General features: G+C 37.6%; 1 protein-coding gene across 1 annotated transcript; it reads right to left on the reverse strand.

The window, feature by feature from the left end:
* Positions 1-212: 212 nt before the first annotated feature.
* znf281b (zinc finger protein 281b) lies at positions 213-23,608 on the reverse strand. Its single transcript, XM_060848645.1, has 7 exons — positions 23,521-23,608; positions 15,988-16,386; positions 6,777-6,902; positions 5,128-5,248; positions 4,847-4,930; positions 3,725-3,843; positions 213-2,855 (listed from the first exon to the last, which is right to left on the reverse strand). The coding sequence occupies exons 2-7, from the start codon at positions 16,339-16,341 to the stop codon at positions 1,302-1,304; spliced, it is 2,358 nt and encodes a 785-aa protein (XP_060704628.1). The 5' UTR covers positions 16,342-16,386; positions 23,521-23,608; the 3' UTR covers positions 213-1,301.
* Between the last annotated feature and the right edge of the window lie 1,525 nt (positions 23,609-25,133).

Genomic DNA, 25,133 nt, shown 5'->3' on the forward strand with positions numbered 1-25,133 from the left:
TACACAAACTATTTATGAATTATAAATAACAAAGCTTATGTACTGTAATCATTTGAGTCCTTAGGCATTCAGGATGGAATACAGAATCAAAGTAAAATTACTTTGAATATATACAACTAGGTGAATAAATCAGGCATGTGTAGGTTTAACTAAATTTGTTACTTTTGACCATTTCTTGTTTTTAATTTCTTAAAACTCAAACATAAAGCAGCAAATTACCACACACTTTTAATGGCTATTATAATAGCAGGTTGTTACCATTAAACTGATGGGCAAATCTGAACTGTAACACTATGCTTTTGCAACACTATGAAATGTATAAAAAGACTTTATGTAGCATACTGAACCTTTCAACATACTTTGCACCCATAGTTTTCACTGTACAGAACTGCAGTTTCAACCTTTCACCCTGTACTTTGCAGTCTTCTGAAACAAAGATCTTTTCTCCTGTAAACATCGCTAATGTTAGTGGGAATTATTATATTTACACAATGTTGATTCATGCTACTTGTACTACTGATACTTGCATTGGTACCTGCCTATTCACGGCTTTCAAAATGCAGAATGAGGTAAATAAAGTCTTGCCTACCTAATTTTTTTTAAAGATTTTTTAAAACCTTTTTTTATTACTACACTGAAATGAAATTGGTCATTAGTTCCTTTTGACTCAATGAGGTTACTGCTTTACAGCTTCAAAGCTGTTATCAGGGACCAAATACTTCACGCACAGATGTGCACAGCAAAGTTCCCAACATCAAAGTTCTGCTCCCCTTTCAAGTCAGTGCTTGTGGAATTTGTTTCAATAGAAATCTCCCCTTACTGCATCAAATGTTTCCTGAGTCATACTACAAACTACAGTCATAGCTCAATATTATTGATGTCTCTATTTTGAAAATTGAACGTTGAGCACTTCCCTGATGTTTTGAGTTACTCTTTTTTTTCCATTAATAGTACAGTTGAATTTTTAAAAAACACAAATCCCACAAAAAAAAACATTTAACCCCATCCAAGTCATGCTATTCTGCTAAAACATTTCCCAATCCACTGAGAAAAAAATTCCAGACTTGTTTAATTTTCTGCCTATCCACTGTGTTTAAAATTTATTCCTAATACAAACTGTTCTAACATGATTACAGACTGAATGCACCAAACAAAATGGTAAAATGTTGCATTGGAAGGGCTTCATACATTTTTTTCTCAGAACCTGATATATAAACATTTGGACTGGCAATGTGCTTACACATGGTCAAAAACATGGTATCAAGCACTCAAGGCCCTCCAGCCTGGTCATACTTATGACCTTACCTGTAACTTTGGCTGGTTGGAGTCTTGGCTCCTGTACTAATTGGCTCATTAGCATCAGACAACAAATTAGTGTACCCTGAGAATTCAGAAACTGTAGTCCTTATTCTGTGGCCTGCCTCTTCGTTGGTGCCACTGCTGAAGGTCATTGGCACTCTACCACCTGACTTAAACTGAGATCCAAAGGCCTGGGCAAAATTCTCAATCTGATAGACCTGATGGTTCAGGCCAGCCTCCAAGTTCTTTTGTTGTTCCAGCTGCCCCACTAACTCCTGAGATGGCGTCAGCCTTTGATGAGCAGCTTCTGTACCAGGAAAATGAATGCCAGGTTGGGAACTTCCAATCAACAAACCAAAATGTGATTTTGGTGAGGTGGTTGGCAATACTGAGGTAATAGATGGACTGAAACCACACTCGAGTGCAGGTGTAGTATAAGCCTGTTTATCAGGGAATAAATTATGGCTGGGGAGACTGGATGGAAGACTAGTGGGACAAAACTGCATCCCTGGGTTTAGTGAAAACCCATCACTTTGACTCGTTCTCTCTAAAGCTTGCTGCAGGTACTTAGAATATTCTTGGAGCATTCCTGTTTTGTCACCACGAGATGCATGTGGATCTGGGCAAACAGCATTCTCATGTATCTCTGGATTTTCTCCTGAAGAATGGATTGGGATATGTTGGTCAGCAATATCAAAAGGAACATCATGCTGGCCCTCATGCTTGTGGGAATATTGGTCTAGAAGGCTTTGAAGGACCTCATCTGGAATTCCAGACTTTTCATGACAGACTTTCACATCCACATTCATTGGAGAAGAGTCCAGCAGGGTAAGTGAGCTTTCATTATCCATAACACTCGCAACTGCTGCCTGAATTACAGACTGTTGAGATGCCATCTGTCCTATACTTACTGCATAGTCATTATTACTGGAAGCAGCCTGCAGGTATCTTTTTTTCTTAAAAAACTGCATTGCATCATCATAGTTGCAGTTGCTAGCCTGTTCTGCTTTATTGCCTGTATTCTGCAGTAAGACAATATTATCCATGCTGGTGCTATTATTCAATGCCAAAGTCCCTTGTTTATTAGTCATCAGCTTTTGCCTCACCAGCTCTGTGGCAGGTATAACTAGAGGCGTTGCATTGTTCGGACCTGTCCTTTGAGGGCTCTTCCGATTCACTTTTTTGATGACCAGTTTTGGTGCTCGGGTTTGCAAATCCTCTTCATTTCCCAATTTCATATTAGAGGACACCATTGGCATCTCAACAGCATATTCATGCATATTATATACAGACAATTTATCTTTGCAGGCGGTTAAGCTACTTGGAAGTTCAGAAATGTTGGATTTGTTCTTTTTGCGAGCTGTCTTCTCCTTAGTCTCCTGAGATGTAGCTTTTGATTTTGTTTTCTTGCGTGGACCTGTAGTTCCCTGAGTTGATGTGAAGCAACCATTCCCCATTTGATTTGATGGCCCAGGCTCCATTCCATTTTCACTTTTACCAAGGATTTCACCACATGTTCGTCTGTGCTTTAATAATCTGTCTGTTCTAGAAAAATACTGGGAAAAAGACAAAAAGGAGATTTATAAATCTCTTGTACAATAATTTACACTCACATACATGCCATGGGTAGAGAATCATAGAATGGTTGCAGTAGATAAATATATATACACACTAGTAATGAATGACCACTGAAACTAAAATAGGAGCTCTATTCCCAAAAATAAATATTTCATAGAAGCAGCAACCTTGAGAGCAGAGAAGTGGAGAAAACTAACAGTAGATGACACTTCCATGATAATGAACAATATGCTGCAGGGTGTCACAGGTGACTCTTATATGACGTTGTATATTCTTTTACAAATTTTCAATCTAAGGGGTAAAATTTACAACACTTCTGCAAATATTGACTATGGTCACTTCCAACATTTTCAAAAAATCCACCTCCCGTCCACTACAAACAGAATTGTAAAAATTGTAGCAATTAATTTGGTTTATACAACATGGACATTTCAAAATAGGTTAACATTTGGCCTACTCTTTGATTACATACTTAACTCTCTACAAGCTCTTTCCTGAAAGTCTCAGCAGCCAGAGAATATTTTCCCATATGTTGCCCTGCCACACACACTTCAGCTGGCCTACACACACAGGAAACTGAATCAGCTCTTGGAACGGAGTATAATTAATAAGTTCACTGGTTTAGCAATACTGGCCAACAGGCTTTATGACTTACTCCAACCATTATTATTATAAAACTGTTTAAGTAAAGCAGCACAATATATGGTGGTCCTAATTACAGAGCTAGATTATATAAATCCAGACTCATTCCACAAAACTGTTTTTATTAATTTAACAACACTGCCTTGCTATTTACATCTTTCTCATTCACAGGAACTGCATTCATAAGCAGTCAGTTCACGGATACCTGTTGACAAGTGTGGCACTGATAAGGCTTTTCTCCACTGTGTGTCCGTTTGTGTCGCTCCATGTGATATTTCTGGATGAACCTCATGTTACACTGATCACAACAGAATGGCTTCTCTCCTGAGAATGATATATGCATATACACTTCAGATTTTAAACTTGAAAATATATACAAGTATCAATGTCTGTACACAAGTCCACCTGGAAAGAAAGATGTGTGATGTATATATACATGGATTACATTTTGTGTTTGCATTTCAAAGTAAAGACATTTGGGTGTTGGTTAATTTTGTGAAGGTATTTTAAAACAAAACCCAATCAACTAGGTCAGAGTCTTTCTGCAACAGTGACCCAAGCTAATGTGTCAGTTAGCCATTAACCCCTTGAGTGTCATATATTGTGGAACCCATGATAGGTGGAGTAAACACTGGAGGCCATTAACTTGCTTTAAGTTCAGAATAATCAAGAATTGTTGTTTGGTTTAGAAAAATAACAGACTTCACATTTTTTGGGCAGCTTGGAAGAGATCTGACTGGTCAGATGCAAGTATAGTCTCTCCTACAAAGGAGCTTTATCAGTAGGTCAGGGAGTAAAATTCTCTCAGTAAAAAAGTTTGGTTTATGCAATTTCCAGACCAGGAATGTTTGATTAGAAGTCTGCAGGTTCATAGAAACTGAGAAAGTCTAAGCTCCCAGTTTTGAGAGTATTCACGCAAGATGATTCTACAGTTCACAGGTCAGAAACTGCGAAGAATCAGTTTGCCCTAGAGTTGGATCATTGCTGGAGGCCTTTAAGGTTATTCTGGCTGAGTTCTGTATGTAGAAAGCTTGTTAATTCTATTTGTTTTTGTCTCGTGTTGTAAACATCAGTTCTTTGATTAAAGAGACTCTGCAGCTTCATGTGACTATGTTTCAGTGAATGACCATCATGTTAGCCAAGATTAAACAAAATGCAAGATTGATTGGGCCAGATTTAGTTCTGGGATCTGGCCTGTCCAGTAGTACCATCAGCTAGTATCATAATACACCACATAGGCAATAGTTATAGAATTTTAAGAAGTTACAAGAAAAATTCAACATTGAATTAGCTGAAATAGTTGCCAATAAAATTGCTAGGTGCATACCACTGTGGATCTTCTCATGCCTTTGAAGCAGATACTTCTGAATGAAACACATGTTGCACTGGCTACATTGGAAAGGTCGTTCACCTACACCAAGAACAATTTTAGAATTATCCCTCCAACAAAGGCTGTCAGGTCAAACTAAATAGTTTCAAACAAGAACTGAAGAAAGAAATTCATTAGTAAAAAGCAAATCATCAGGAAAAAGCATTAAGAATTACATGGAAAATATTGGGAAAATTCATAGCTTACTTTCAGTGCTATCAATACTTTTCATTTCTTACCAGTATGAATGAGTACATGGCGACGAAGATGGTAAGAACTACGGAAAGAGGCACAGCAATGTTCACATATATGAACCTTCGGACCGTGTAGAAGGTTGGTACCGTCTCCACCCGTTGAAGACTACGAGGGAAAATATACTTCATTAAAGCCCAAGAATTAATTTGATTTAACATACTTTCTGCTTGATACCGTGGTGAGAGTTAAAAACTTAGATGTGATGGTGGTAACTTTATTAATTTAATCAATTTCCTTCTATGGTCAAAACATAATTGTAATGCTATGAATTCAGAGAACAATTAATGAACAAAACTGATAGAACATAGGGGCACAAAATACATCATACACAAGTTGCAAAACGTTTCAGTAGCATTTAGCAGCAGAGAGTGCAGACGATACTTGGCAACTGTAATTCAGTTTGTGTTTTGAAGTCATATATTATCTTTATTCCTGCATTGTCAATTTCAATTATTTTATCCATATTTGTAATGGATTTATGTCATGACTTAATTATATTCCTGGCATTATGGTCAAGGGAATGCATCATTGAAACATTTATTAGTAAAGAAAGTATCAAGTAAATGGAAGAATCAACAGGTACAAAAGAACATCTAGGAGATGTGAAATATAAAACTTGTAAATAAATCTTTTTATTCTGACAAGATAACATGACTCTTGAACAAGGTGAACAATGACCTACCTTTACCTAAATTTCTCAGTCATACCAACATGTTTTCAGTGCACGCACACAGAGGGCTTTAGCAGACTTTAGAAAAGACTACTTTAATCAAGGTTCTACAGTGCTTATAGAATGGCATTCATGCATTATTCTGCTTAATTCCATCAGAGATTTACTGCAGCTTTTCAAGAGCATTTTGATTGCCCATGAATTATAAGCATTTCTTTTTGAATCTAATGAAAAAATTTGATTGTGTCATGTTGTTAATAAAAATAATGATGCATTCAAACTGTATTACCATTTAGATTAATACAGAAAAAAGTGAATTAAATTTTAAAACATGAAAACTGGAATATCTTATTAGGGGGGAGCAATTCTTCCAAAATAAGTGCCATACTTTTTAAAACAGTGTGTGTGTTTAGGTCCAGTCTTGAGGAATCCAGAATTGCAATCCATGAGATAACCTCTTAGTTTAATTTTACATACAATGTTGAGTATATGGCAACTATCATTAGAAAAATCACTTTTTGCCATAACTTACACTGTCCTTTTTAAGAAAACAAAGTGTGGTAATTGGTAGCAACAGTTTGGTAAGGTACTAGAAGTAAACTGAAAGAACATTACCAAACTTGCTTTCATTACTTCAGTTCAATCACGAGGTTAGAGACAAATCCTCTAAATGGTGCATTTGAACTGATCAGCACTCATCACTCAACCAAATTAAAAATGTCCCTCTTCCTTGAGTTTATATTCTGAAAACCTTTGAAAATAATGTGGTGCACTATATTTGGTACTGTAATTTTAATGACACATTTTAGTATAATCATCAACAAGCACACAGTTGAGTATTTTAAAATTTAATAGCTGCCCAGTTAATTTCTAAAAGAATTAACTAAAACTGTAACTCATTGAATAGTTAACTTTCCAAGCCATCTTCCATGTAATCAAGGCACTGTGAAAGAAAATCCTTACCTTGGATGTTTCACTTCGTTTTCGCTTGGGTTTTGTATCCTGAGATTGAGAGTTCTGCTTCTTAGCCCTCTTGACATTCCCTTGTTTGGGAACAGTGAGGTAATCTTTTTCATATCTGACTTGAGACTGGAGGGAAACAAATTAAGAAAATGTTAACAAAAGCAAAATACTGCAGATGCCAGAGATCTGAAATGAAAAATATTGCAGATGAAACTCAGCAGACCTGATAGCATCTGTGGAGAAAGAAACAGAGTTAATGTTTTGAGTCTAATGATTCCTCTTTGGAGTACAATAATGGAGGATGTTAATGTCCAGAGGGGCCTTTTGCTTTATCTTGGGTTCTAGAACACTTTCTCCTCCAAGTTTTCAACAAAACATATTGACAATTTAGAACAGTTCAATAAACATGTCAATTAGTTATTAATTGATATCACATTGAAAAATGGGAGGTACAAAAATGGTTTTAAAGGCTCTTTCTTTTTCTTCATATACCTGGCCTGGCTTAGAAAGGTGATTATGCAACTCATAACTAGAATACTGGCAAATTAACTCTAGTTAACTGGAGGACGCAAGCATTAAAGTGAGGATCAACCTTACCCGATTGAGTAAAGGTGTCTGGCATCCTTCGAATTCCTTCTTCAGTAAACATAATAAAACAATAGATTTTAGTGCAGAGGAAGATCAGTCTAAAACCCAGAATGTCCATGTGATGAACTGCAGTGGTAAGCTACTTCAACTGCTGTCAAAATATTGTCACTGTACGAGTTTCAATAAACTGATATACTGTAACTTATTAGGCCTCAAAATAGGATATTCAGGGAATAAACTGTTGTATTGATATTTCTGAGAAATATGTTGACCAAATATTGATAAGAGAAAAAGCACATTTAAGTATTTTCACAGATATGACTGGGCTCAATAAAAAGGCACTCAAAATGTTAACTTATAAGAATTCTAATTTAAATATCAAAAACACTACATGTATATACATTTGCACTGTAACTTCAATAATGTACAACAGGTCATTCTGGCCTCCAACTCAAAGCACTGAAAGACAGCAAAGAACAAACATATTTAGCAAGTAAATCTTTCAATGAGCTGAACCACTCCTTTAAATGCTGTTCCCCTTCGCTACTGATTCAAATAGTCTGGGCACTTATAAATATTCAAAATTTCCAAAGCAGTTTTTAGGTAGCAAGCCCAGGAAGTGTAGAAAGATAGGAATTTTAGTATTGTGAATACAGGTGGAAATCTTCAAGTATATGTCAAGTGATAATTCATATTCAGTAATAACTGGATTCAGAAAATTAAAATGAAGCAAATTTTGAACTGGTTTCACTTCCTATTGACAATACCCAACCTGCACGGACTTCAACTCTTACTTGTTATTTAATGAACACAGCAGGAAATTGTATAACTGGGCCACAATCAGGTTATACAGTCATACAGGATGGAAACAGACCCTTCAGTGCAATTAGTCCATGCCAACCATGTTCCCAAACTAAACTACCCCTATCTGACCATGTTTGGCCCATATCCCTCCAACCCTTTCCTTTTCATGTACTTATCCAAGTATCTTTTAAAAGTTGTAACTGTACCTGTATCCATCACTTCCTCTGGTAGTTCATTCCACATATGAAACACCCTATGTGAAAAAAGTTGCCCCTCATGTCCTTTTTAAAACTTTCTTATCTGATCTTAAAAATATTCCCCCTAATTTTGAACTCCCCCACGTAGGGAAAGGACTCTTGCTATTCACCTTATCTATGTCCTTCTTGATTTTATAAATTTCAATAAGATCAACCTTCAACTTCCTATCCTTAAGTGAAAAAAAGTTCCAGCCTCTATATTTTTTTAAAACACTCAAATCCTCCTGGTAAATCTTTTCTAAGTCCCCTTCAATTTAATAATATCCTTCTTAAAGCAGGGCGAACAAAACCGCACAAGGTACTCCAGAAGAAACCTCACCAATGTTCTGTACAAGCTCATCATGATGTCCCAACTCAAAGGTCTGAGCAATGAATGTAAGCATCTAAACCCCTTCACCTGTCTACTTGCAATGCATATTTCAAAGAATTATGTATATGAACCCCTAGGTCTTTCTGTTCTACAATACTACCTGGAGCCCAATCATTTACTGTATAAGATCTGCCCTTGTTTGTTTTACTAAAATGCAATACTTCATATTTATCCAAATTAAATCCATCTGCCACTCCTCAGCCCATTGACTCAATTGATCAAGATCACTTTGTATTCATACAAAACCACCTTCACCGTCCACTATACCACCAATTCTGGTGTCATCTGCAAACTTGCTAACCATGCCCCCTATACTCTCATCCAAATCATTTATATAAGTGAGAAACAAAAGTGGACCCAATACTGATCCCTGTGGAACACTGCTGATCACGAACCTCCAGTCCGAAAAAGAATCCTCTACCACCACTGTCTCCTGTTATCAAGGCAATTTTGTATCTTATTGGCAAGCTCACCTCAAATCCCATGTGATCTGACTTTACTAATTAGTCTACCATGCAGAACCTTGTCAAAGACTTTAATGAAGCCCACATAAACAACATGCTGTCCTCATTAAGCTTCTTGGTTACTTCCTCAAAAAAGTCAATCAAGTTTGTGAGACACTATTTCCCTCACACAAAACCATGCTAACTATCCCAAATTAGTCCTTGCCTCTCCAAATGCACATAAATCTAATCTCTCAGAATCACCTCCAACAACCTATCCATCATAGATTTCAGACTCTCAGGTCTTTATTTCCAGTTTCTCCTTACAGCCTTTTTTTAAATAAGGCACAACACCCTCCAGTCCTCACCTGTAGTTATTGATGCTAATTCCGCTGTGAGGAACCCTGCAATTTCTTCCCTAACTTCCCACAGTATCCTGGGATACACTGGAGCAGGTTTCGGAGATTTATCCACCTTTGGTGATTTCTAAAACCTCCAGCACTTTCTCTTCTGTGAACTGTAATGTGAACGGTTTTCAAAACTTCAATATTTATTTCCCCAGAGTTCTCTAGCCTCCATTTCTTTTTCCACAGTAAAAACTAACAAGAAATATTCATTTAGTATCTCTCCCACCTCCTGAGGGAAAGAGTCAACCTTGTTAATCTTTAAAAGGGCCCTATTCTCTTTCTAGTTGCTCTTTTGCTCTTAACGTACTTGCTGAGGATAATCCAGAGAGATTCTACCTTATCTGCCAAGGCTATCTCATATCCCCTCTTTGCCCTCCTGATTTCCCTCTTAAGAATGTCTCTCCATCTTTATATTCTTCAAGAATTTCATTTGATCCCAGTTATCTAATATATGGTTCTTTCTTATTCATGACTAGAATCTCAATATCATTATTCATCCATTGTTCACTACTCTTATCAGCCTTACCATTCACTCTAACAGAAATATAATGCCTCTGAACTCTCATTGTCATATTTTTGAAAGCCTCCCACTTGTCAGTTGTCTCTTTACCTATGAAGAGTTTACTTCAATTAACATTTTCCTTACTCCAATGACGAATTTTAACATTTATGGAAGGCTTATCCTTATCCATAACTATTTTAAAACTAATAGAATTAATATCACTAGTTCCAAATCAATCCCCTATTAAAACTTCAGTCATTTATCTTGCCTTATTTCCCATGAGAATGAGCAAAACCTGTTTTCTCTAGTCAGTACAATTACATTGATAAAGAAAATTTTCTTGAATTTAACAAGTTCCTCACCATCCAAGCCATAAACATGATGCAATGTTTGGAAAAATAAAATCCCCAACTATTACAACCCTATTAATCTTACATATATCTAAGATCTCTCTATATATTTGCACTTCAATTTCCCTCTGACACTTGGGAGGGCCTCTGGTACAATCCCACCAAGATGATCCTTTTCTTATTTCTAATTTCTACTCATACAATTTCACTGGACGACCCTACAGAAATATCGTCTCAAATTACAGTAAAAAGTTTTCTTAATTAAAAATGCCACCCCTCTTCACTCTCTTCCTTTTATATTGTTCCTATTGCATCTAAAACCCCGGATATTGAGCAGTCAGTACTTTGCTTCCCTCTGCCAAATTTTGGTAGTAGCTATGATCACCCTGTCCCATGTTCCCATCCATGGCCTGAGTTCATCAGTCTTGCATGCAAGGCCCTTGCACTGAAATAAATGAAGTTCAATTTTTCAGTTATCTCATCCTGACTTGCTCTTGATTGCTTTTTCTAACTAAATTGCTCTTTTCTGATTCAGATTTATCCTCAACTGTCTTCTTATTTTTACTGCTACTTAGGAGTCCCCCAAACCCAATTTTCTAGTTGAAAGGCTCCCAAAATACAACTAGCAAATCTCCCCAGTGGTCCCTTTCCCATTCATGTGAAACCAATCCCTTTGGACTAGTCTTTTCGCCTGACAAGAGATCCCAACGATCTGAAAATCTGAATCCTTGCATACTGAACCATTTTTTTCTGCCACTGAATTATATGTCCTATCTTTTTATTCCCACTCTCATTAGAATGTGGGACCGGCAGTAAACCAGAGAGTTGAGGTCCGGTTTTATAGCCTTCTTCTATCTAACCTTTTTTATTCATTCTGCAAAGCCTTAACTCTTTCGCTAATTATGCTGTTGTTACCAATGTGTAGAACAACTTCTGGCTTTTCAATCTCCCCTTTAACGATACGCTTCAACCATTTTGAAAAGTCCTGAACCTTTGCGACAGGAAGGTAACATACTATGCAAATTTCAAGCTCTCAGCCGCAAAATCCTCCTGTCTGTGCCTAGTAGGACAGTCCTCTATCACAATTGTTGTTTTAAATTTGACAAAACCACACTTAAAATTCATTCTTAGTGCCCAAGGTTTGATTGCCATATCTATTTTCTTGAGAGACCATCCCCTTCAACAATACCCAAAACAGAATATCTATTTGAGAAAGGAATAGCTGCAGAAGACTTCTGAACTACCTCTCATCTTCCCTGATAGATGGGTGACTATCTGACTGATCCTGCTGTGTAACCATCTCTCTAAACGTACTAACTGCCATACTCTGTCTCTTAAATGCTTTCAGTGATATTGAAAAGTAGACAGGCAGGTGGCTGGAAGAACCCAGCAAGCCAGGCAGCATCAGATGGTGGAGAAGTCAACGTTTTGGATATAACCCTTCTTCAGTGATATTAATCCTAAAAAGCTCTTAAAAGCATGTTTTCTCATATACATACTTTATATAAGCATATCGAAAACTACCCTTTCTTACACACAGATTTTAATCTTAAGCAAGAAAAAGATAGAACTAAAATCTTTAAAAAAAATTAAGCACTTAGCTAAAACTCTCATTAACCTAAAACGAGACCCCTCCTCAAGTCCTCCAGTCAGCTTTCAAATCACCAGATAAAGAGAGAAAAGAAATCGCTCTCCAGAACCATTGAACAAACACGTGGAAAGGCCTCTCCTTCTTCGTGTCTTTTAAAAAATTCTTTTGTCACATTTTTTTTGAATAAAAGTACCATACAGAAAAAAAATCCCTTTCAACACTCAACATGGGCCTCTTCCATAAACTCTATGCTGAGGGAAAAAAATCTCTCCTCCTTCACATTTACTTTCTTTGCATTTTTTTGGATTATAAAAGTTCCAAAAATGATTTAAAATAAAAATTTTCTGCCTCTGCAATATAATAACCATAAGAAATCTGTAATAAAAGTCTGCAACTCAGGGGCAGCTGCAAGATGCATGCCACTTTTGTTCCAAAACTTTTTTCATTGTGATACCTTCATATATTTCCTCAGTTCACACATGAAAACTTCATTTAGAGGAGGCATTGAAGAGGTGCCATTTGCTTTGGAATTAAACTCTGATTTTTGCCAAAACACCTTAGGGCACAATGGGAAGAGTAAGTAAGCAAAATTTAACAAATGGGACACATCTTATAGCAACAGTCACTACAATAGTAGTTCTAATAAATGCGAAGGGGAGGGGTTAGAAGAATACTTTATTTTTCACAAGGTGATCGCTGAAACAATTTTTTAAAAAAAATCTATGAAAGCAATACATTTCCAATAATCAAAGTTCGGCAAAAGTTATGATTAAATTTGGAACAAAAATATGTTGTACTTTGAATATGTTGTAGTTTGAATATTATTTTCCCAGAATAGCTGTTCTTTTTTCATTTTTGCTCTAAAAGGCCTCTAATGGAAAAATAAACTTAATAGGTTTTCTTAATTTCTTGAGTGTTGCACAACATCTATTGTTCATGGAATAGAACAGCAGAATAGCTTCTGGAAGCATGAGGTACTGGATACATACATTAAAAGCAGCTTAGCAGCTGCAACATTGGATACATAGATGGTTCAAAGAATGAAGACAACAATATAAGTTTGCCGATTGATCAGTGCAGGTAAAGTAGGCTCTAACTGATTCAAACATCATGGAAGATTCAAACAAAAATCAAACAGAAACCAGTTAGATCAACATGACTAACACAGATTATTTGGTGCTTTACTCAACTGCAAAATGTTGAGCCTTGTTGTACACAAGTTACCTGTGTTTCCTTTCCTTAAAGGTGACTACACTTTGAATATTTCAGTAACTATGAATCATTTTGAACAATCTGAAAGTCCTAAAGATGCTCATATGCAAATATATTCTTCTATGAAATTGATTGACAAGAATAAATTGTAACCGTAGGTTTACAGCTAATGTATCTAGTTGGTCTCATCACAAAATACTTCCACATTGAGTTGAAGATTATCAGTTGATGCCTAGCATGAACTAATCAAAGCTCTGCAAATAGGAAGAGTAGACAGTGATCTAATATTGTGAGCTCTCAATTACCTGGCCTATAAATGAAATGGCTTCCGTTTTGGTTGGAATACTTTATGTGCAAGAGGGTACCATGCCACAATGGCAAATATCTCTACTTCTAGACCAGAAGTTCTAAGCTCAAATCCTACCTGACCCAGAGGTGTATCACAGCATGTCTAAGCAAGCGGATTAAAATAATTATTTAACATACAAAGAACTCTCTCCGAATGTTAACAGTATATTGCTCAAGAACCACTGTTTAGAAGGGCATAGAAGCATTAGTAGCAGGCCTTTACAGAAGCATGACGAGCAGACAAATGGGGAAACACATATTTTTATGACAGTGAATTATAACGATTGAGAATGCAGAGAATGGTAAAAGCACACAGAACTGAAAGTAAATTAGCTGTATAATTGAAAGTGGAATATTTACAGTGTACATGGAAGAAAGAAAGGAAATAGGTTTAACTGAATAGTTATTTTAAAGAATTGTTACAATGGGCTGAATGGTTTCTTTCTTTGTTGCATGACTCCAAGAAACTTGTTGCAATCCCCGCAGAGATTGGCAACTTATTTTGAAAAAGAAATTACAATTCCCAGTGACTAATTTAATGGAATTGCATGACAGGGTTGAGTTTTCAGATTCTCAATGTATTCAACAAATTTAAAGCAACATCAATTAAACTCTATTTAATAGGGAACTTATACTCTAAACTGGAGAAAAATTCCCTTGTTACTGTTTTAATGCAACTGAACATCTCCCATCTACTTCACTCTGTTCCTTCACCAGCGACTTTATTCTTCCCTTCCCTTCCCTTTTCTACTCTTTCTTCTACTCTTTACAGTTAGATAACTTCCCAACAATTAAATGCTTTTTATTACAAGGAGTACTCTGGAGATTTGTTTTCCTACCCAAAGGTAGGTGAATCTGATTGTCTTGTTTAAGTATTCACAAATTGATTTCTTCACTCAGAGCATATATTTCCACCCACTCTAGCTGCCACTATCTTTCAGATCTCTCTCTGACTTCTGGCAGACATTGTGAGGTTCAATGACATTTTTACAAACTCATCCTGTAGGCTAATCCTTCAGTGGCTGCCTATTTTCCCCTCTTGAAGCCCATCTCTACGGCAACATGAATCAGACAGGCTTTATATCCATTTATATTCACATTTAAATGGTAAAATTTTTAAAAGTGTAATCGAAGGAGCAGACTTATTAAGTAAAAAAGAGGCCTTGAGGGAGAATCTAGGCTTGCCAATGCTCGGACACGCACTCCCAAGTCGCATCTGAGTGACACGCATCGAGTGGGTGTCGACTTGGGTTAACTGTTTGTACGCCAAACGACTTTGTTAACGAGAAAAAAACTTCACAAAAAAACCTTTGGATTTTGGAGCTTCATATAAAGGATCGTTTGAATAACTCCTGCCTTGAGTGAGACTGCTCATCCTTCATTCCGCATGTGAGAAACATCAAAATTCATGCTGGTCTGGTGAAGGCAATTCATCAGAGATTTAAGTTATGCAATATTGTTGAAGTACAGCATTCAAGAATATCTGACCTGGGAATTCTTGTTGCTGACAATGAGGTGTCAAAATGGAAAATAAGTTTTCTACCTTTCAGCTTTGACTGTAATAAGCAAACTGAAGAACTTTTCAAAAAGTTGACACACTTTTAAAATGGAAGGCAAAAGGTGTAGACAGGATAGGAGGAAAATATTTTTCAGCCGAGGGAGACATGGTCTGGAATACATGGCCTGAGAGGGTAGTTGAGGCAAGTTGCCTTTAAAATGTACTTGGATGAACACTTGAACTACATAACATTCAAGGTTAAAGAACTAATGAAGCAGTGTATTTCTGGTGGTGCACACTCGATGGGTAGAAGGGCCTCTTCTGTACAACATGATTCTAAAGTGGCGCATGTGGAGAAAGAGAACAAAGTTAACAAATGATGGACTTCCCAGCAATTCAACAGAGAATGCAGCATAATATTGAACCACAGACAGGTTTGATCACAAGTCTGTGCTGAGCTCATTGATCTGGTAATGGACAGCTTTACGGATACAGAAGAGGGAGAAAGTAAATGTGCCATCTTTCATTGATGGTGTTGGGTTACCTAAGGGAAAGCATAAGATGACATTAAATTATGGTTAGCTAAAACAAAATCATCTGCACATGGTAAAATAGAATGTCTGTCTTGAGTTTAAATGTGAAGGGTGATCTCTCAAACTCAAGGGCGACTTTGAAAACAGAGTCAAGTGATCGCTCCAAAGATTTAATTGCAGCAATAAAATTCAAGTCTGCTGCTAGCACAATCTGGGCAGATGGTAGAATTTTGTTCATTGATGTACAGGGCAAGAAATAAATTTACTAACAAGTAATATCAGAGATGGGATGGTAATGCAATACTTACTACACTGGTGTGAGTCAGACTGTGGGTTAAGATGCTCTGTCCCCTGCCCATTTCCTCTTCTTCGAGAAGTTTATTCTTAAAAAATACAAATCCATCATGTGCGGAGAACTTTTTCTCTTTAACATCCGAGGTGGGTTGCATATAGTCTGAAGGATATTTTTCTGCTGGAGCATCGGGATCCTTTTTAAGGATCAAATCCTGAGGTACAGCTGGTGCGACAGAATGAGCAGCAAGGGTGGAAAAATTTGTGATTGGTGGGAGGTGACTGAACATAATCATACCAGAAGAGAAGTTTGGTTCCATCCCACCGTTCCTGAGGAATTCGTTCGCTAGTTTATCGTGAACAATGCTCATGATGTAAAATCCAAAACTATTCAAAGCCAGATCGGCAGCACACTCCTGAAATAGAGATGAAAATATAAGACAGCTGTCATGTCGATATGCACAAAATTATACATTAAATCATGTACAGAGTAGATAAAAATATTGCAGTAAGGTTTACAGGTCACAGCAAAACTTGTGACATTTATATTGCATCAGATACACGTTTGCAGTCCTAATACATGGGTGAAGGGGGATATTTATGTTGAAATTAGTAATTAGGTACGAGTACCTTTTACCTGTAAAAGTAAATTACAAAGACACAACCCAGATCAGGAGGTATAGTTGTAGATCAAGTTCCGCTTATAAGCCAGTCAAAAACCTTGCTCTTGATACTTATGACATCATAATCACTCAGTTTTGTTGTTGCCTAGTAACAGCTTCTTCTCCATTGTTTTTGAATTTTACAAAAAAGTGCTGGTAGGGCTCAACTTTGATACCTAGTTTTTTGGAACTGTACTCTCCCAACAGACAAATTACTCAAGTCACATAACAGAAAGTGTAACTCTTTGCCTGGAAACAACATGTCCACAACAAAGCACTGGATCAAAAATAATTAGACATTAACCTAGATATTATTGAATTGAGGCAAAACAGGATCAAGTGTTGGTTAACAGGAATTTTGTTTTTGTTTGAAAAACAGAGCAACTTTCATTTAATTTCATTACAGGACAACCTGCCTTTGCCATCCCCAGTTACTTATTTGGTTACGAGAAGGCGGTACATTCGGAAGACTAATGCTCTGCTTAAGAAAGCACTGCTGACTCCTCTTTCAGCTGGATAATACACAAGTTCATTCTTCATCACTGGTCCTCTTAATGATGAAGCAATAGCTATAGAACATTGATTACATCACTATTCAAAGACAAGTACAAAACGTTCAACATGCCCAAATGTGTTATAATGTTTGTGTGCAATTAAAACTAATGATGGCTATTACATGAACAAACCAAAGAGTGTTAACTACCTACCACATCAGGTAATAGTATTAATTATTTAAACCTTAAGGGTGGTATTAAAGTCATGTCAACGATGTGAATTTCCTCAAAGGAAGGTCAGTTTATGATACTGGTTATCAATATTTCCCTACCACCTCTTCTAACTTATTGGATTAATAGACAGTAGGTGCAGGAGTGGGCCATTGTGCCCTTTGAGCCAGCAGCACCATTCATTATGATCATGGCTGATTACCCTCACCTGAAAGAGGGTGTGGGGTTGGAAGTCAAGAACTCTACCAATATTACTCCGTTAGAAGCCAACTTTTTCTTACAGTCTGACTTCATCAACACCGAACCTATCATTTTAGTCGAGCTCATACTTTGACAGTAGATGCTAGGACTCAGACACAGACTTTGCCACTTATTAACTGTGTACATAAGTTACACAGCACAGACTGAATAGTTGCCCGGGAAGCTCAGAGTTTCCAGTTTCAACCACTGTAATAGCCAAAGATCAACTGGACTTGAATCATATGCCTTTGAAAACCTCTAGGATAGGGAGGGCAAAGCTGGCCAGTCCACTGTTTCATTGCTAAGCTGCACCTGTAGCATCATGAAAACAAAATATTGCAGATGCTAGAAATCTGTCACAAAAGCTTGTGATACTGTAAAGCCTTTAGGAAAGGAGAAAATTGCCAAATAAAATAGCCAACTTATTACAAATAAAAGAAAACCTGGTTTCACTGCTCTCTCACCTCGAAGCCCAAAGCAAATCTGTTGTCTGTTTTTTGGGTATGAAGATTCTACAGGAAATGAGATTGGGCAGACTAGTTTCTGTGTCTGCTCTGTAAAGCCTTCTTTCATCATCAGACAAACATCATTGGTTCATGAATATAAACTTGGCACAAATATAGTTTTACTGATTATCATTAGGCAATCAACCCCAGTTTGCTGATATTTCTAGTAAGGTTAAGTAATTAAGCCAGAGTTCATCAATTGAAAATTACAGATTATGGTGGACCTGCTTTTTTAAAAATCAGTATTCATGCAATATTAAGGACCTATACTGCACACTTTCATTTAACAGGAGTTCATCCTACTTACTAAAATTGCCTAGCACAAGTCTCAAAATCAAGTAATTTTTCAATGGTGTTAAAAAATGAGGTCTTGAGCTGGCATGCAAGTAAGACCATCTGAATCTGAGTATAGAGAAAGGTATTAAAACCTTGATAACTTTCTTCTTTTAATAACACCTAATGGTGCAGATGTTACAATAAAAATAATGGCAATACCAGCCATGTTCTCAATTTAAAGAGTAAAACGGACAGCAACTTCCCACAATGTGTGCAGTTAAATACAGAAATCAGGAAGTTATTATCTGGAGATGGCCTCCACCACTAGAGGTGTTTCTATAATAGAATCTCTAAGAGACTCAGCATGGGAAAGCATGATATTCAACTATGTACAAAGACAGGTACCAATTAAACTTGACAGAAAAGCTCAGGCTTATTCATTCAAATATAGTATATAGCATGATAACTACTGCCAAACCAACTCTCTTGCATTTAAAATTTACTTTTAAAGTGTGAAGTTCCATTCTTTCAGAAATTGATTGTTGTTGAAAGTTTTAAAATCATTTTTATGTCATGTTCTTTATGTCTTTTACCTATTTCTTAATCTTTTCTTTATTTGACTTTCTGCACATACTTTGGTCCTCTTATTATTAAGGAAAGCACATTTATCGGAAACAGTACAGAGAAGGTTCACTATAATTATTTCTGAATTGTGAACTTCTCGTGAAGCCAAGTTGAGCAGGTTGGGTTTACAAACACTCGAGATTAGAAGAATGAGAGGTGATCCTTTTGAAACACAAGGATCTAGAGAGGTGTTGAACAGACTAGATGCTGATAGGATATCTCTCTTCACGGGAAATCCAGAACTAGGCAGCACAATTTAACATTCAGCAGTTTCCTATTAAGAGCAAGTTAGGAGGATTCTTTCTTTCTTAAATATAGGTCAAAGGTATTTGGCATTCTTTCCCCAATGAATTGTGAAGGCTAGATTACTGAATGTATTCAAGGCTGAGTTAGACAGATTTTCAATTAACAGGGGAATTGAGGAACATTGGAGGGGCAGAGAAAGTAGTGAAGTTCAGGCCAGAATCACATTAGTTATGATTTTACTGAATGGTGAATCAGGGTCAAGATGCCAAATGACCTATTCTGTGTTTTACATGACTCAGGAAATTTAAAAAGGAGATACATAGTTGCTTGTCCTGTTACCACAGTCCCAGAACATGTACAGTGGTTGTTGCACAGCTTTGAATTCTAGATCAGTGCAAACTTCTACAGATGTGTAGTCAAACAGAAGTCTAATGAATGACTTGCATCATTTGTTTGCTCATGACTGCAAGATCCAGGTGTTACACTCATAACTGACTTGCATATGACATTGACGTTACATATTTAAACATTTTTGTCTGTGCGTTTATATAAATAAGAACATTACAACATAGATACTAATGTATACACACTTAAATTTTTTACTTAGATGGAACTTTTCTAACCAGATTTATGAACTATTAAATGTAATCATAACTATGAGTCATCCAAATATTCAATGCTTTAAAAGGGGTAATTCCTAACTTTAGGACAGAGATGAGGAAAATCTTTCCGCCAAAGCATGTGCGACTTTGAAAAGTGCTACGTCAGGCAGTGATGGAAGTGGGGTCATTGAATATTTTTACGGTAGAGCAAAATTGATTCCTTTGCCTAACAGAAATCTAAGGTTATTAGGAGTATATGGAAGCATGGAATTCCAAATTCAAACAGATCAGCCAGGATCATATTGAATGGCGGAGCATGCCTGTAGGGTGAAATGCTAATTTTTTTCTCTCTTTCCCTGTCATGCCTTGCTGAATTAGTTTGCTGAAAATCAAGCTCCACTATTCCTGAAGTTGACACAAACATGAAATGATTTAGTCAAACTACCCAAAGTCCCTGATTTACCTGACTGAGATTAAAAGAAAACACTCATCAGGTTTCTGTACTCAAACAAGAAAATAACTTTCTTTGTAACAAATAATCTTTTAACTAATGGCAAAGAACAGTTACAAATTGCTAACTTATGATTCTACAATTTAAACTTCATCTCAAATTCCCTCTTCACAAATAGACGCAACAGGAAGACACACAGGATATGTATATTAAGAGAGGATGAGAGAAAAGAAAAATGTCAGGGAAACACAGTTCAATAGCACCAGTCTGGACCACAGGATTCAATGAGTTATTTTCTTTCTGTTCCTTGGAATTCTTTGCCAATAAGATGAGGTTGTTTGTAAACTTATTCTCTTTCATTCTCTGGTTGAGTTTGCCTTTTGCAGTCATTAAAGGTGCTTAGCTCCTCTTTCAACACAGGACTTGCAGAGAAAAAAGGGTGAGTGAAAGATAACCAGTTTTACTGGAGATCTTCCAGTACCTATACAAGAGATAGACACAGATTATTTGGTGCTTTCTCTTTGTAGGCTAGGTGGTTCTTTGCCGCACTACTCCCACGCAAGGCACAGTCATGTGGTCAGGAGGTAATCAAAATATTGTAGTCAAGTAGTTTTCCCTTAGTTCATAAACCATTCATTTTGTGGTACTTGCTTTCACTGCCTCAGGAACGTGCAACAATGTATACAATCCACAACATGTTTGAGTAAACATGATTAAAAAAAAATAACTCTAGCTATCACTTTGCACAGTCACCTTGCTTTAAAGCAATATCTTCTTTTCTCAGTCCACATATAAAGGAAATAAAAGTTGTGGTCTTTACATCCCGCATGTAATCCCCCACCCCGGTCACACAACATTAGTTGTGGTTGAGAGACGGGTTGGGTATACAATTATAGAAATCTTTGCTAGCTTTACCAATATCGCTTGGTTGGAAGTCAAATGTTTTCTTACCTACTCACTTTATCTACAATTAACACATCATTTTATTAAAGCTCATGCTTTGGCAGCAAGACTAGGATTTAGATACAGATCTTTCAACTTATTACATGCAATTGTTCTGCTCAGTGTAAACTGAACAGTCAGTGAGGACCAATTAAGAACCAAAAGTTCTGGATACAGCATCTCCTACTAATGACAGGACAGAAACAAGCAATGTGAAATTTGAAGGTGTGTGAAAATTGTCAAAGGCTTTGAAGTACAAAGTAAATAATTTCTCTTGGGCTATATTTCATCAGTTATGCGACAAGTATACTAAATTGACTACTCTAAAAGGAAGAAGGGCTTATGCCTGAAACATCAATTCTCCTGTTCTTTGGATGCTGCCTGACCTGCTGCGCTTTTCCAGTAACACATTTTTAAGCTCTGATCTCCAGCATCAGCAGTCCTCACTTTCTTCTACTCTAAAGGTATGTCAGCCATTACTTAGTTCTCCCTCACTGCCATACTGAATGCTTTCAAAATTCCAGTTGGAGAACACATACAATCATGTTTTATGCACAATCCGTCAATGATAATGCATTCAAAGCAGAAGAAACGTATACGGGTGGTAGAAAGGTGCAATCAATACAACATATTCATTCTCATAAAATAAATTATCTGTGTACAAAAATATTAATGCTTGCTGTTGTAAAGAGATCCACTAGCATCAATTACAGGGAGCACTCTGGGCAGGCATTGTCATACACACCATTTGGTACTTTAAATGACTCAGTGGCCAGTCTGCAGCAGTCCTAAACTTGAAAACCACAATACTGCGTGAGAATGCAAAATTCCAAACTTTAGTTAGGCTTTCAAGAATTTGGCAGTCCTCCAATTTACTGAATATACATTTACTATTGTGATGTGACAATTTAGTATCATATTTATAATCATGCAGACTTAGTTAAAATAAAGACTATTGGAACGTTTAGCATTCCACACATCAGACATCCACTTCAAAACTGTTCTGACACAATGCTACATGCTGTTCTTAATTAAACACAATTGATATGTGAATTTCAGAAAGGTACAAAGATGGCAAACGTAATAATGCAGTTTACATTGTTAAGCTTTAAACTCTGGATTCAGAACAGTAACTGTTTACTTTGGAGAGTAACCAAAAATCCACAACAAAACAAGGAGAGAAAACCAGGAGGCTTTAAAATTGAGAAAAACCACCCTCCAATCCATACTATGGGACGTGCTAACCTCCAAAGAAATGTATGCAAATCTTAAATAATTTGCAACAGCATAGAGTGACACATGTTCTTGTGAAGAGAATTTCAACTACATTGTCAACATGCCTGTGAGCACAAATAATTCCATGGGAAACAGAAGGTTCAACTACAATTGAGTACCAATTCAAAAACACTGTAATACTAGCACTCAAGTCTGATTCACGTTGATTCCTATGGAGCTGCTGGAGAGGGGGGGGGGGTATTATTCTCAGTGATTGTCAACCTTGGGACGAGTGAGTTTCAACATCCACATGGAAACCAAAAATCAAACGTTCCTGATGTTAACAATTCATACGTGGGAAAGCATTTCTAAACAAAACCAACCTCCCTTTCGCATAAAATACCTGATGGTTAGCAAATGAAGTATACTCATGCATCACTTCGGGTTTAGCCATCAGGCCGGCCAAAAGACTGGTAAAACTGCTTATTTCCGAGTATTTGGATGAAGATTTTAATTTTAAATGCTCAGGATTGCATTACCCCTGCGGACTTATACATTTTGCTGCAGGCATCAGTGAGAAAAGTGCCTGAAAATCGTGAAACACGTACATGCAAAATCAACAGTGGCACAGGCCCCCGTTTTCCAACGGGCCAGAACTTCCAAGATATTCGCCTCACTTAAGTTAAGCCAATTGGAATGGAGGGAGGGCGTCCTTGGCTTTGTCTCCGACGCCGGCAGACTGAGGGCTGCGCTGCGCTCCACTGCTCGGATTAATTCTATCCGGCCAAGTCCTTTTTAAACCCCACTCCCCGGGGCTAGCTTGAGGGAAAAGGAGGAGGCAGCGGGGCAGTTCTGGAGGGGACGCAGGGCAAGCGGCGCTGTGTCCGGCTTTTGCGCCGCTTTTGTCCCGCTCTCGCTGCGAGACGCCTCTCGAGCTGCATGCCCTCGGCCGCAGCCGCACATTGATGCTGCAGAGAGACACTCCCCCCTTCCCTCCCCGCCAAACCAACCTTTACTCGCTCCATCCCGATGCTTCCCCGGCCGCCCTTTCGGCCTCTTACCTCGCATCGCCGGGCTCCGCGAATCCAAGGCCCGATCCCGTCTCTAGTTTGTCAACATCGTTCGGCCGCTCGGCCCCGCCATCTTGGTTCCCCGCTGCACGCTGGGTAATACGGACTCTCGCACGGGGACAATTCCGACGCGACCGAGCCCTTCGCGCAGGCGCAGTACCGCGCTGCCCCGGCTATGGCCTGCACCCCAGCCTTGGCTGAGCATTCCTGCTCTGCTTTCCATTGCAGGCCACCTTCGCAACCTATTCTTGTTCAAAACCAACAACAACAAAAAGCCACCACCAACCAAAATTACGAGGCAGATGACATTCTAATGATTGAATTCATGTTCACTGGGTTAACTCGAAATGACCTGATTATGTTCATCTAAAGAATATTGACTGTGCCCCATTACAGCATACAAGTGCCACCTTTTGAAGATGCTGCTACTTCTCTAAAATGTTGCTACCTCTTTATGACACTCCCACATCTCTAAGGTGCTCCAACCTGTTTATGATGTTACTACCTACCTCATTATGATGCTCCTACCTCTTCTGCATTTTTAAGATTTGGAGATGCCGGTGTTGAACTGGGGTGTACAAAGTTAAAAAAAATCACACAACACTGGGTTGTAGTCCAACAGGTTTCATTGGAAGCATACTAGCTTTCGGAACGTTGCTCCTTCATCAGGTGTCCTCCACAACCACCTGATGAAGGAGCGGTGCTCGGAAAGCTAATGTGCTTCCAATGAAACCTGTTGGACTATAACCTGGCGTTGTGTGATTTTTAACTTTGCCTTTTTAAGGTGCTCCATTCTTGGATACCTTTACCTCTTTGCTCAAACTTTTGATCAGCTGCCCAAACAACTCATTTTATGCCATGATTTGGAGATGCCGGTGTTGGACTGGGGTGTACAAAATTAAAAATCACACAACATCAGGTTATAGTCCAACAGGTTTAATCGGAAGCACACTAGCTTTCGGAGCGAGCGTCGCTCCGAAAGCTAGTGTGCTTCCAATTAAACCTGTGGACTATAACCTGGTGTTGTGTGATTTTTAAATTTTATGCCATGTCATTTTTTTTGTAATGCCTTTGAAATGTGTTGGAATGTTTTATTACATTAACGTTGCTATCAAAATACGAACTATCCTTGATTCTTCATCAACTTTACTGATCCTTTTGTATTAAAGATGTACAGTTGATCCATGCAAATCATTGTTGATTGTTTGGGAAGTATGGTAATCATGACATTATAATCACGTCTCACTAAAAATAATTGGATAATTTATCAATTAATGTTTTAATTGCTGAGGGAGAAACATTGGCCAGGTCCTTCGAAAGTGGAGTCACACGTAGATAGAATGGTGAAGGAGGCTTTGGTATGCTTTCTTTATTGGTCGGAGTACTGAGTATAGGAGTTGGCAGATTATGCAGCTGTACGGGACATTTATTAGGCCATTTCTGAAATATCCTGTGCAATTCTGCTGTCTCTCTTGTAGGAAGAATGTTGTGAAACTTGAAAGCGTTCAGAAAAAATTTTCAAGGATGTTACCAGGGTTGGAGAATTTGAGTGGTTGAATAGTCTGGTGCTGTTTTCACTGGAACCTCAGAGGATGTTTATAATG

This window comes from Hemiscyllium ocellatum, chromosome 32 (assembly GCF_020745735.1).
Source record: "Hemiscyllium ocellatum isolate sHemOce1 chromosome 32, sHemOce1.pat.X.cur, whole genome shotgun sequence".
NCBI classification, from domain to species: Eukaryota; Metazoa; Chordata; class Chondrichthyes; order Orectolobiformes; family Hemiscylliidae; genus Hemiscyllium; species Hemiscyllium ocellatum.

What these genes read in the sequence shown, in the direction of transcription:
- znf281b (XM_060848645.1), bottom strand. Translation starts at nt 16,341, where the DNA reads ATGAGCATTGTTCACGATAAACTAGCGAACGAATTCCTCAGGAACGGT. An exon ending in CCATGTACTCATTCATACTG is followed by an intron (nt 4,931 to 5,127) that starts GTAAGAAATGAA and finishes TTCTTGGTGTAG; the next exon opens with GTGAACGACCTTTCCAATGT. An exon ending in AGTGCCACACTTGTCAACAG is followed by an intron (nt 2,856 to 3,724) that starts GTATCCGTGAAC and finishes TCTTTTTCCCAG; the next exon opens with TATTTTTCTAGAACAGACAG.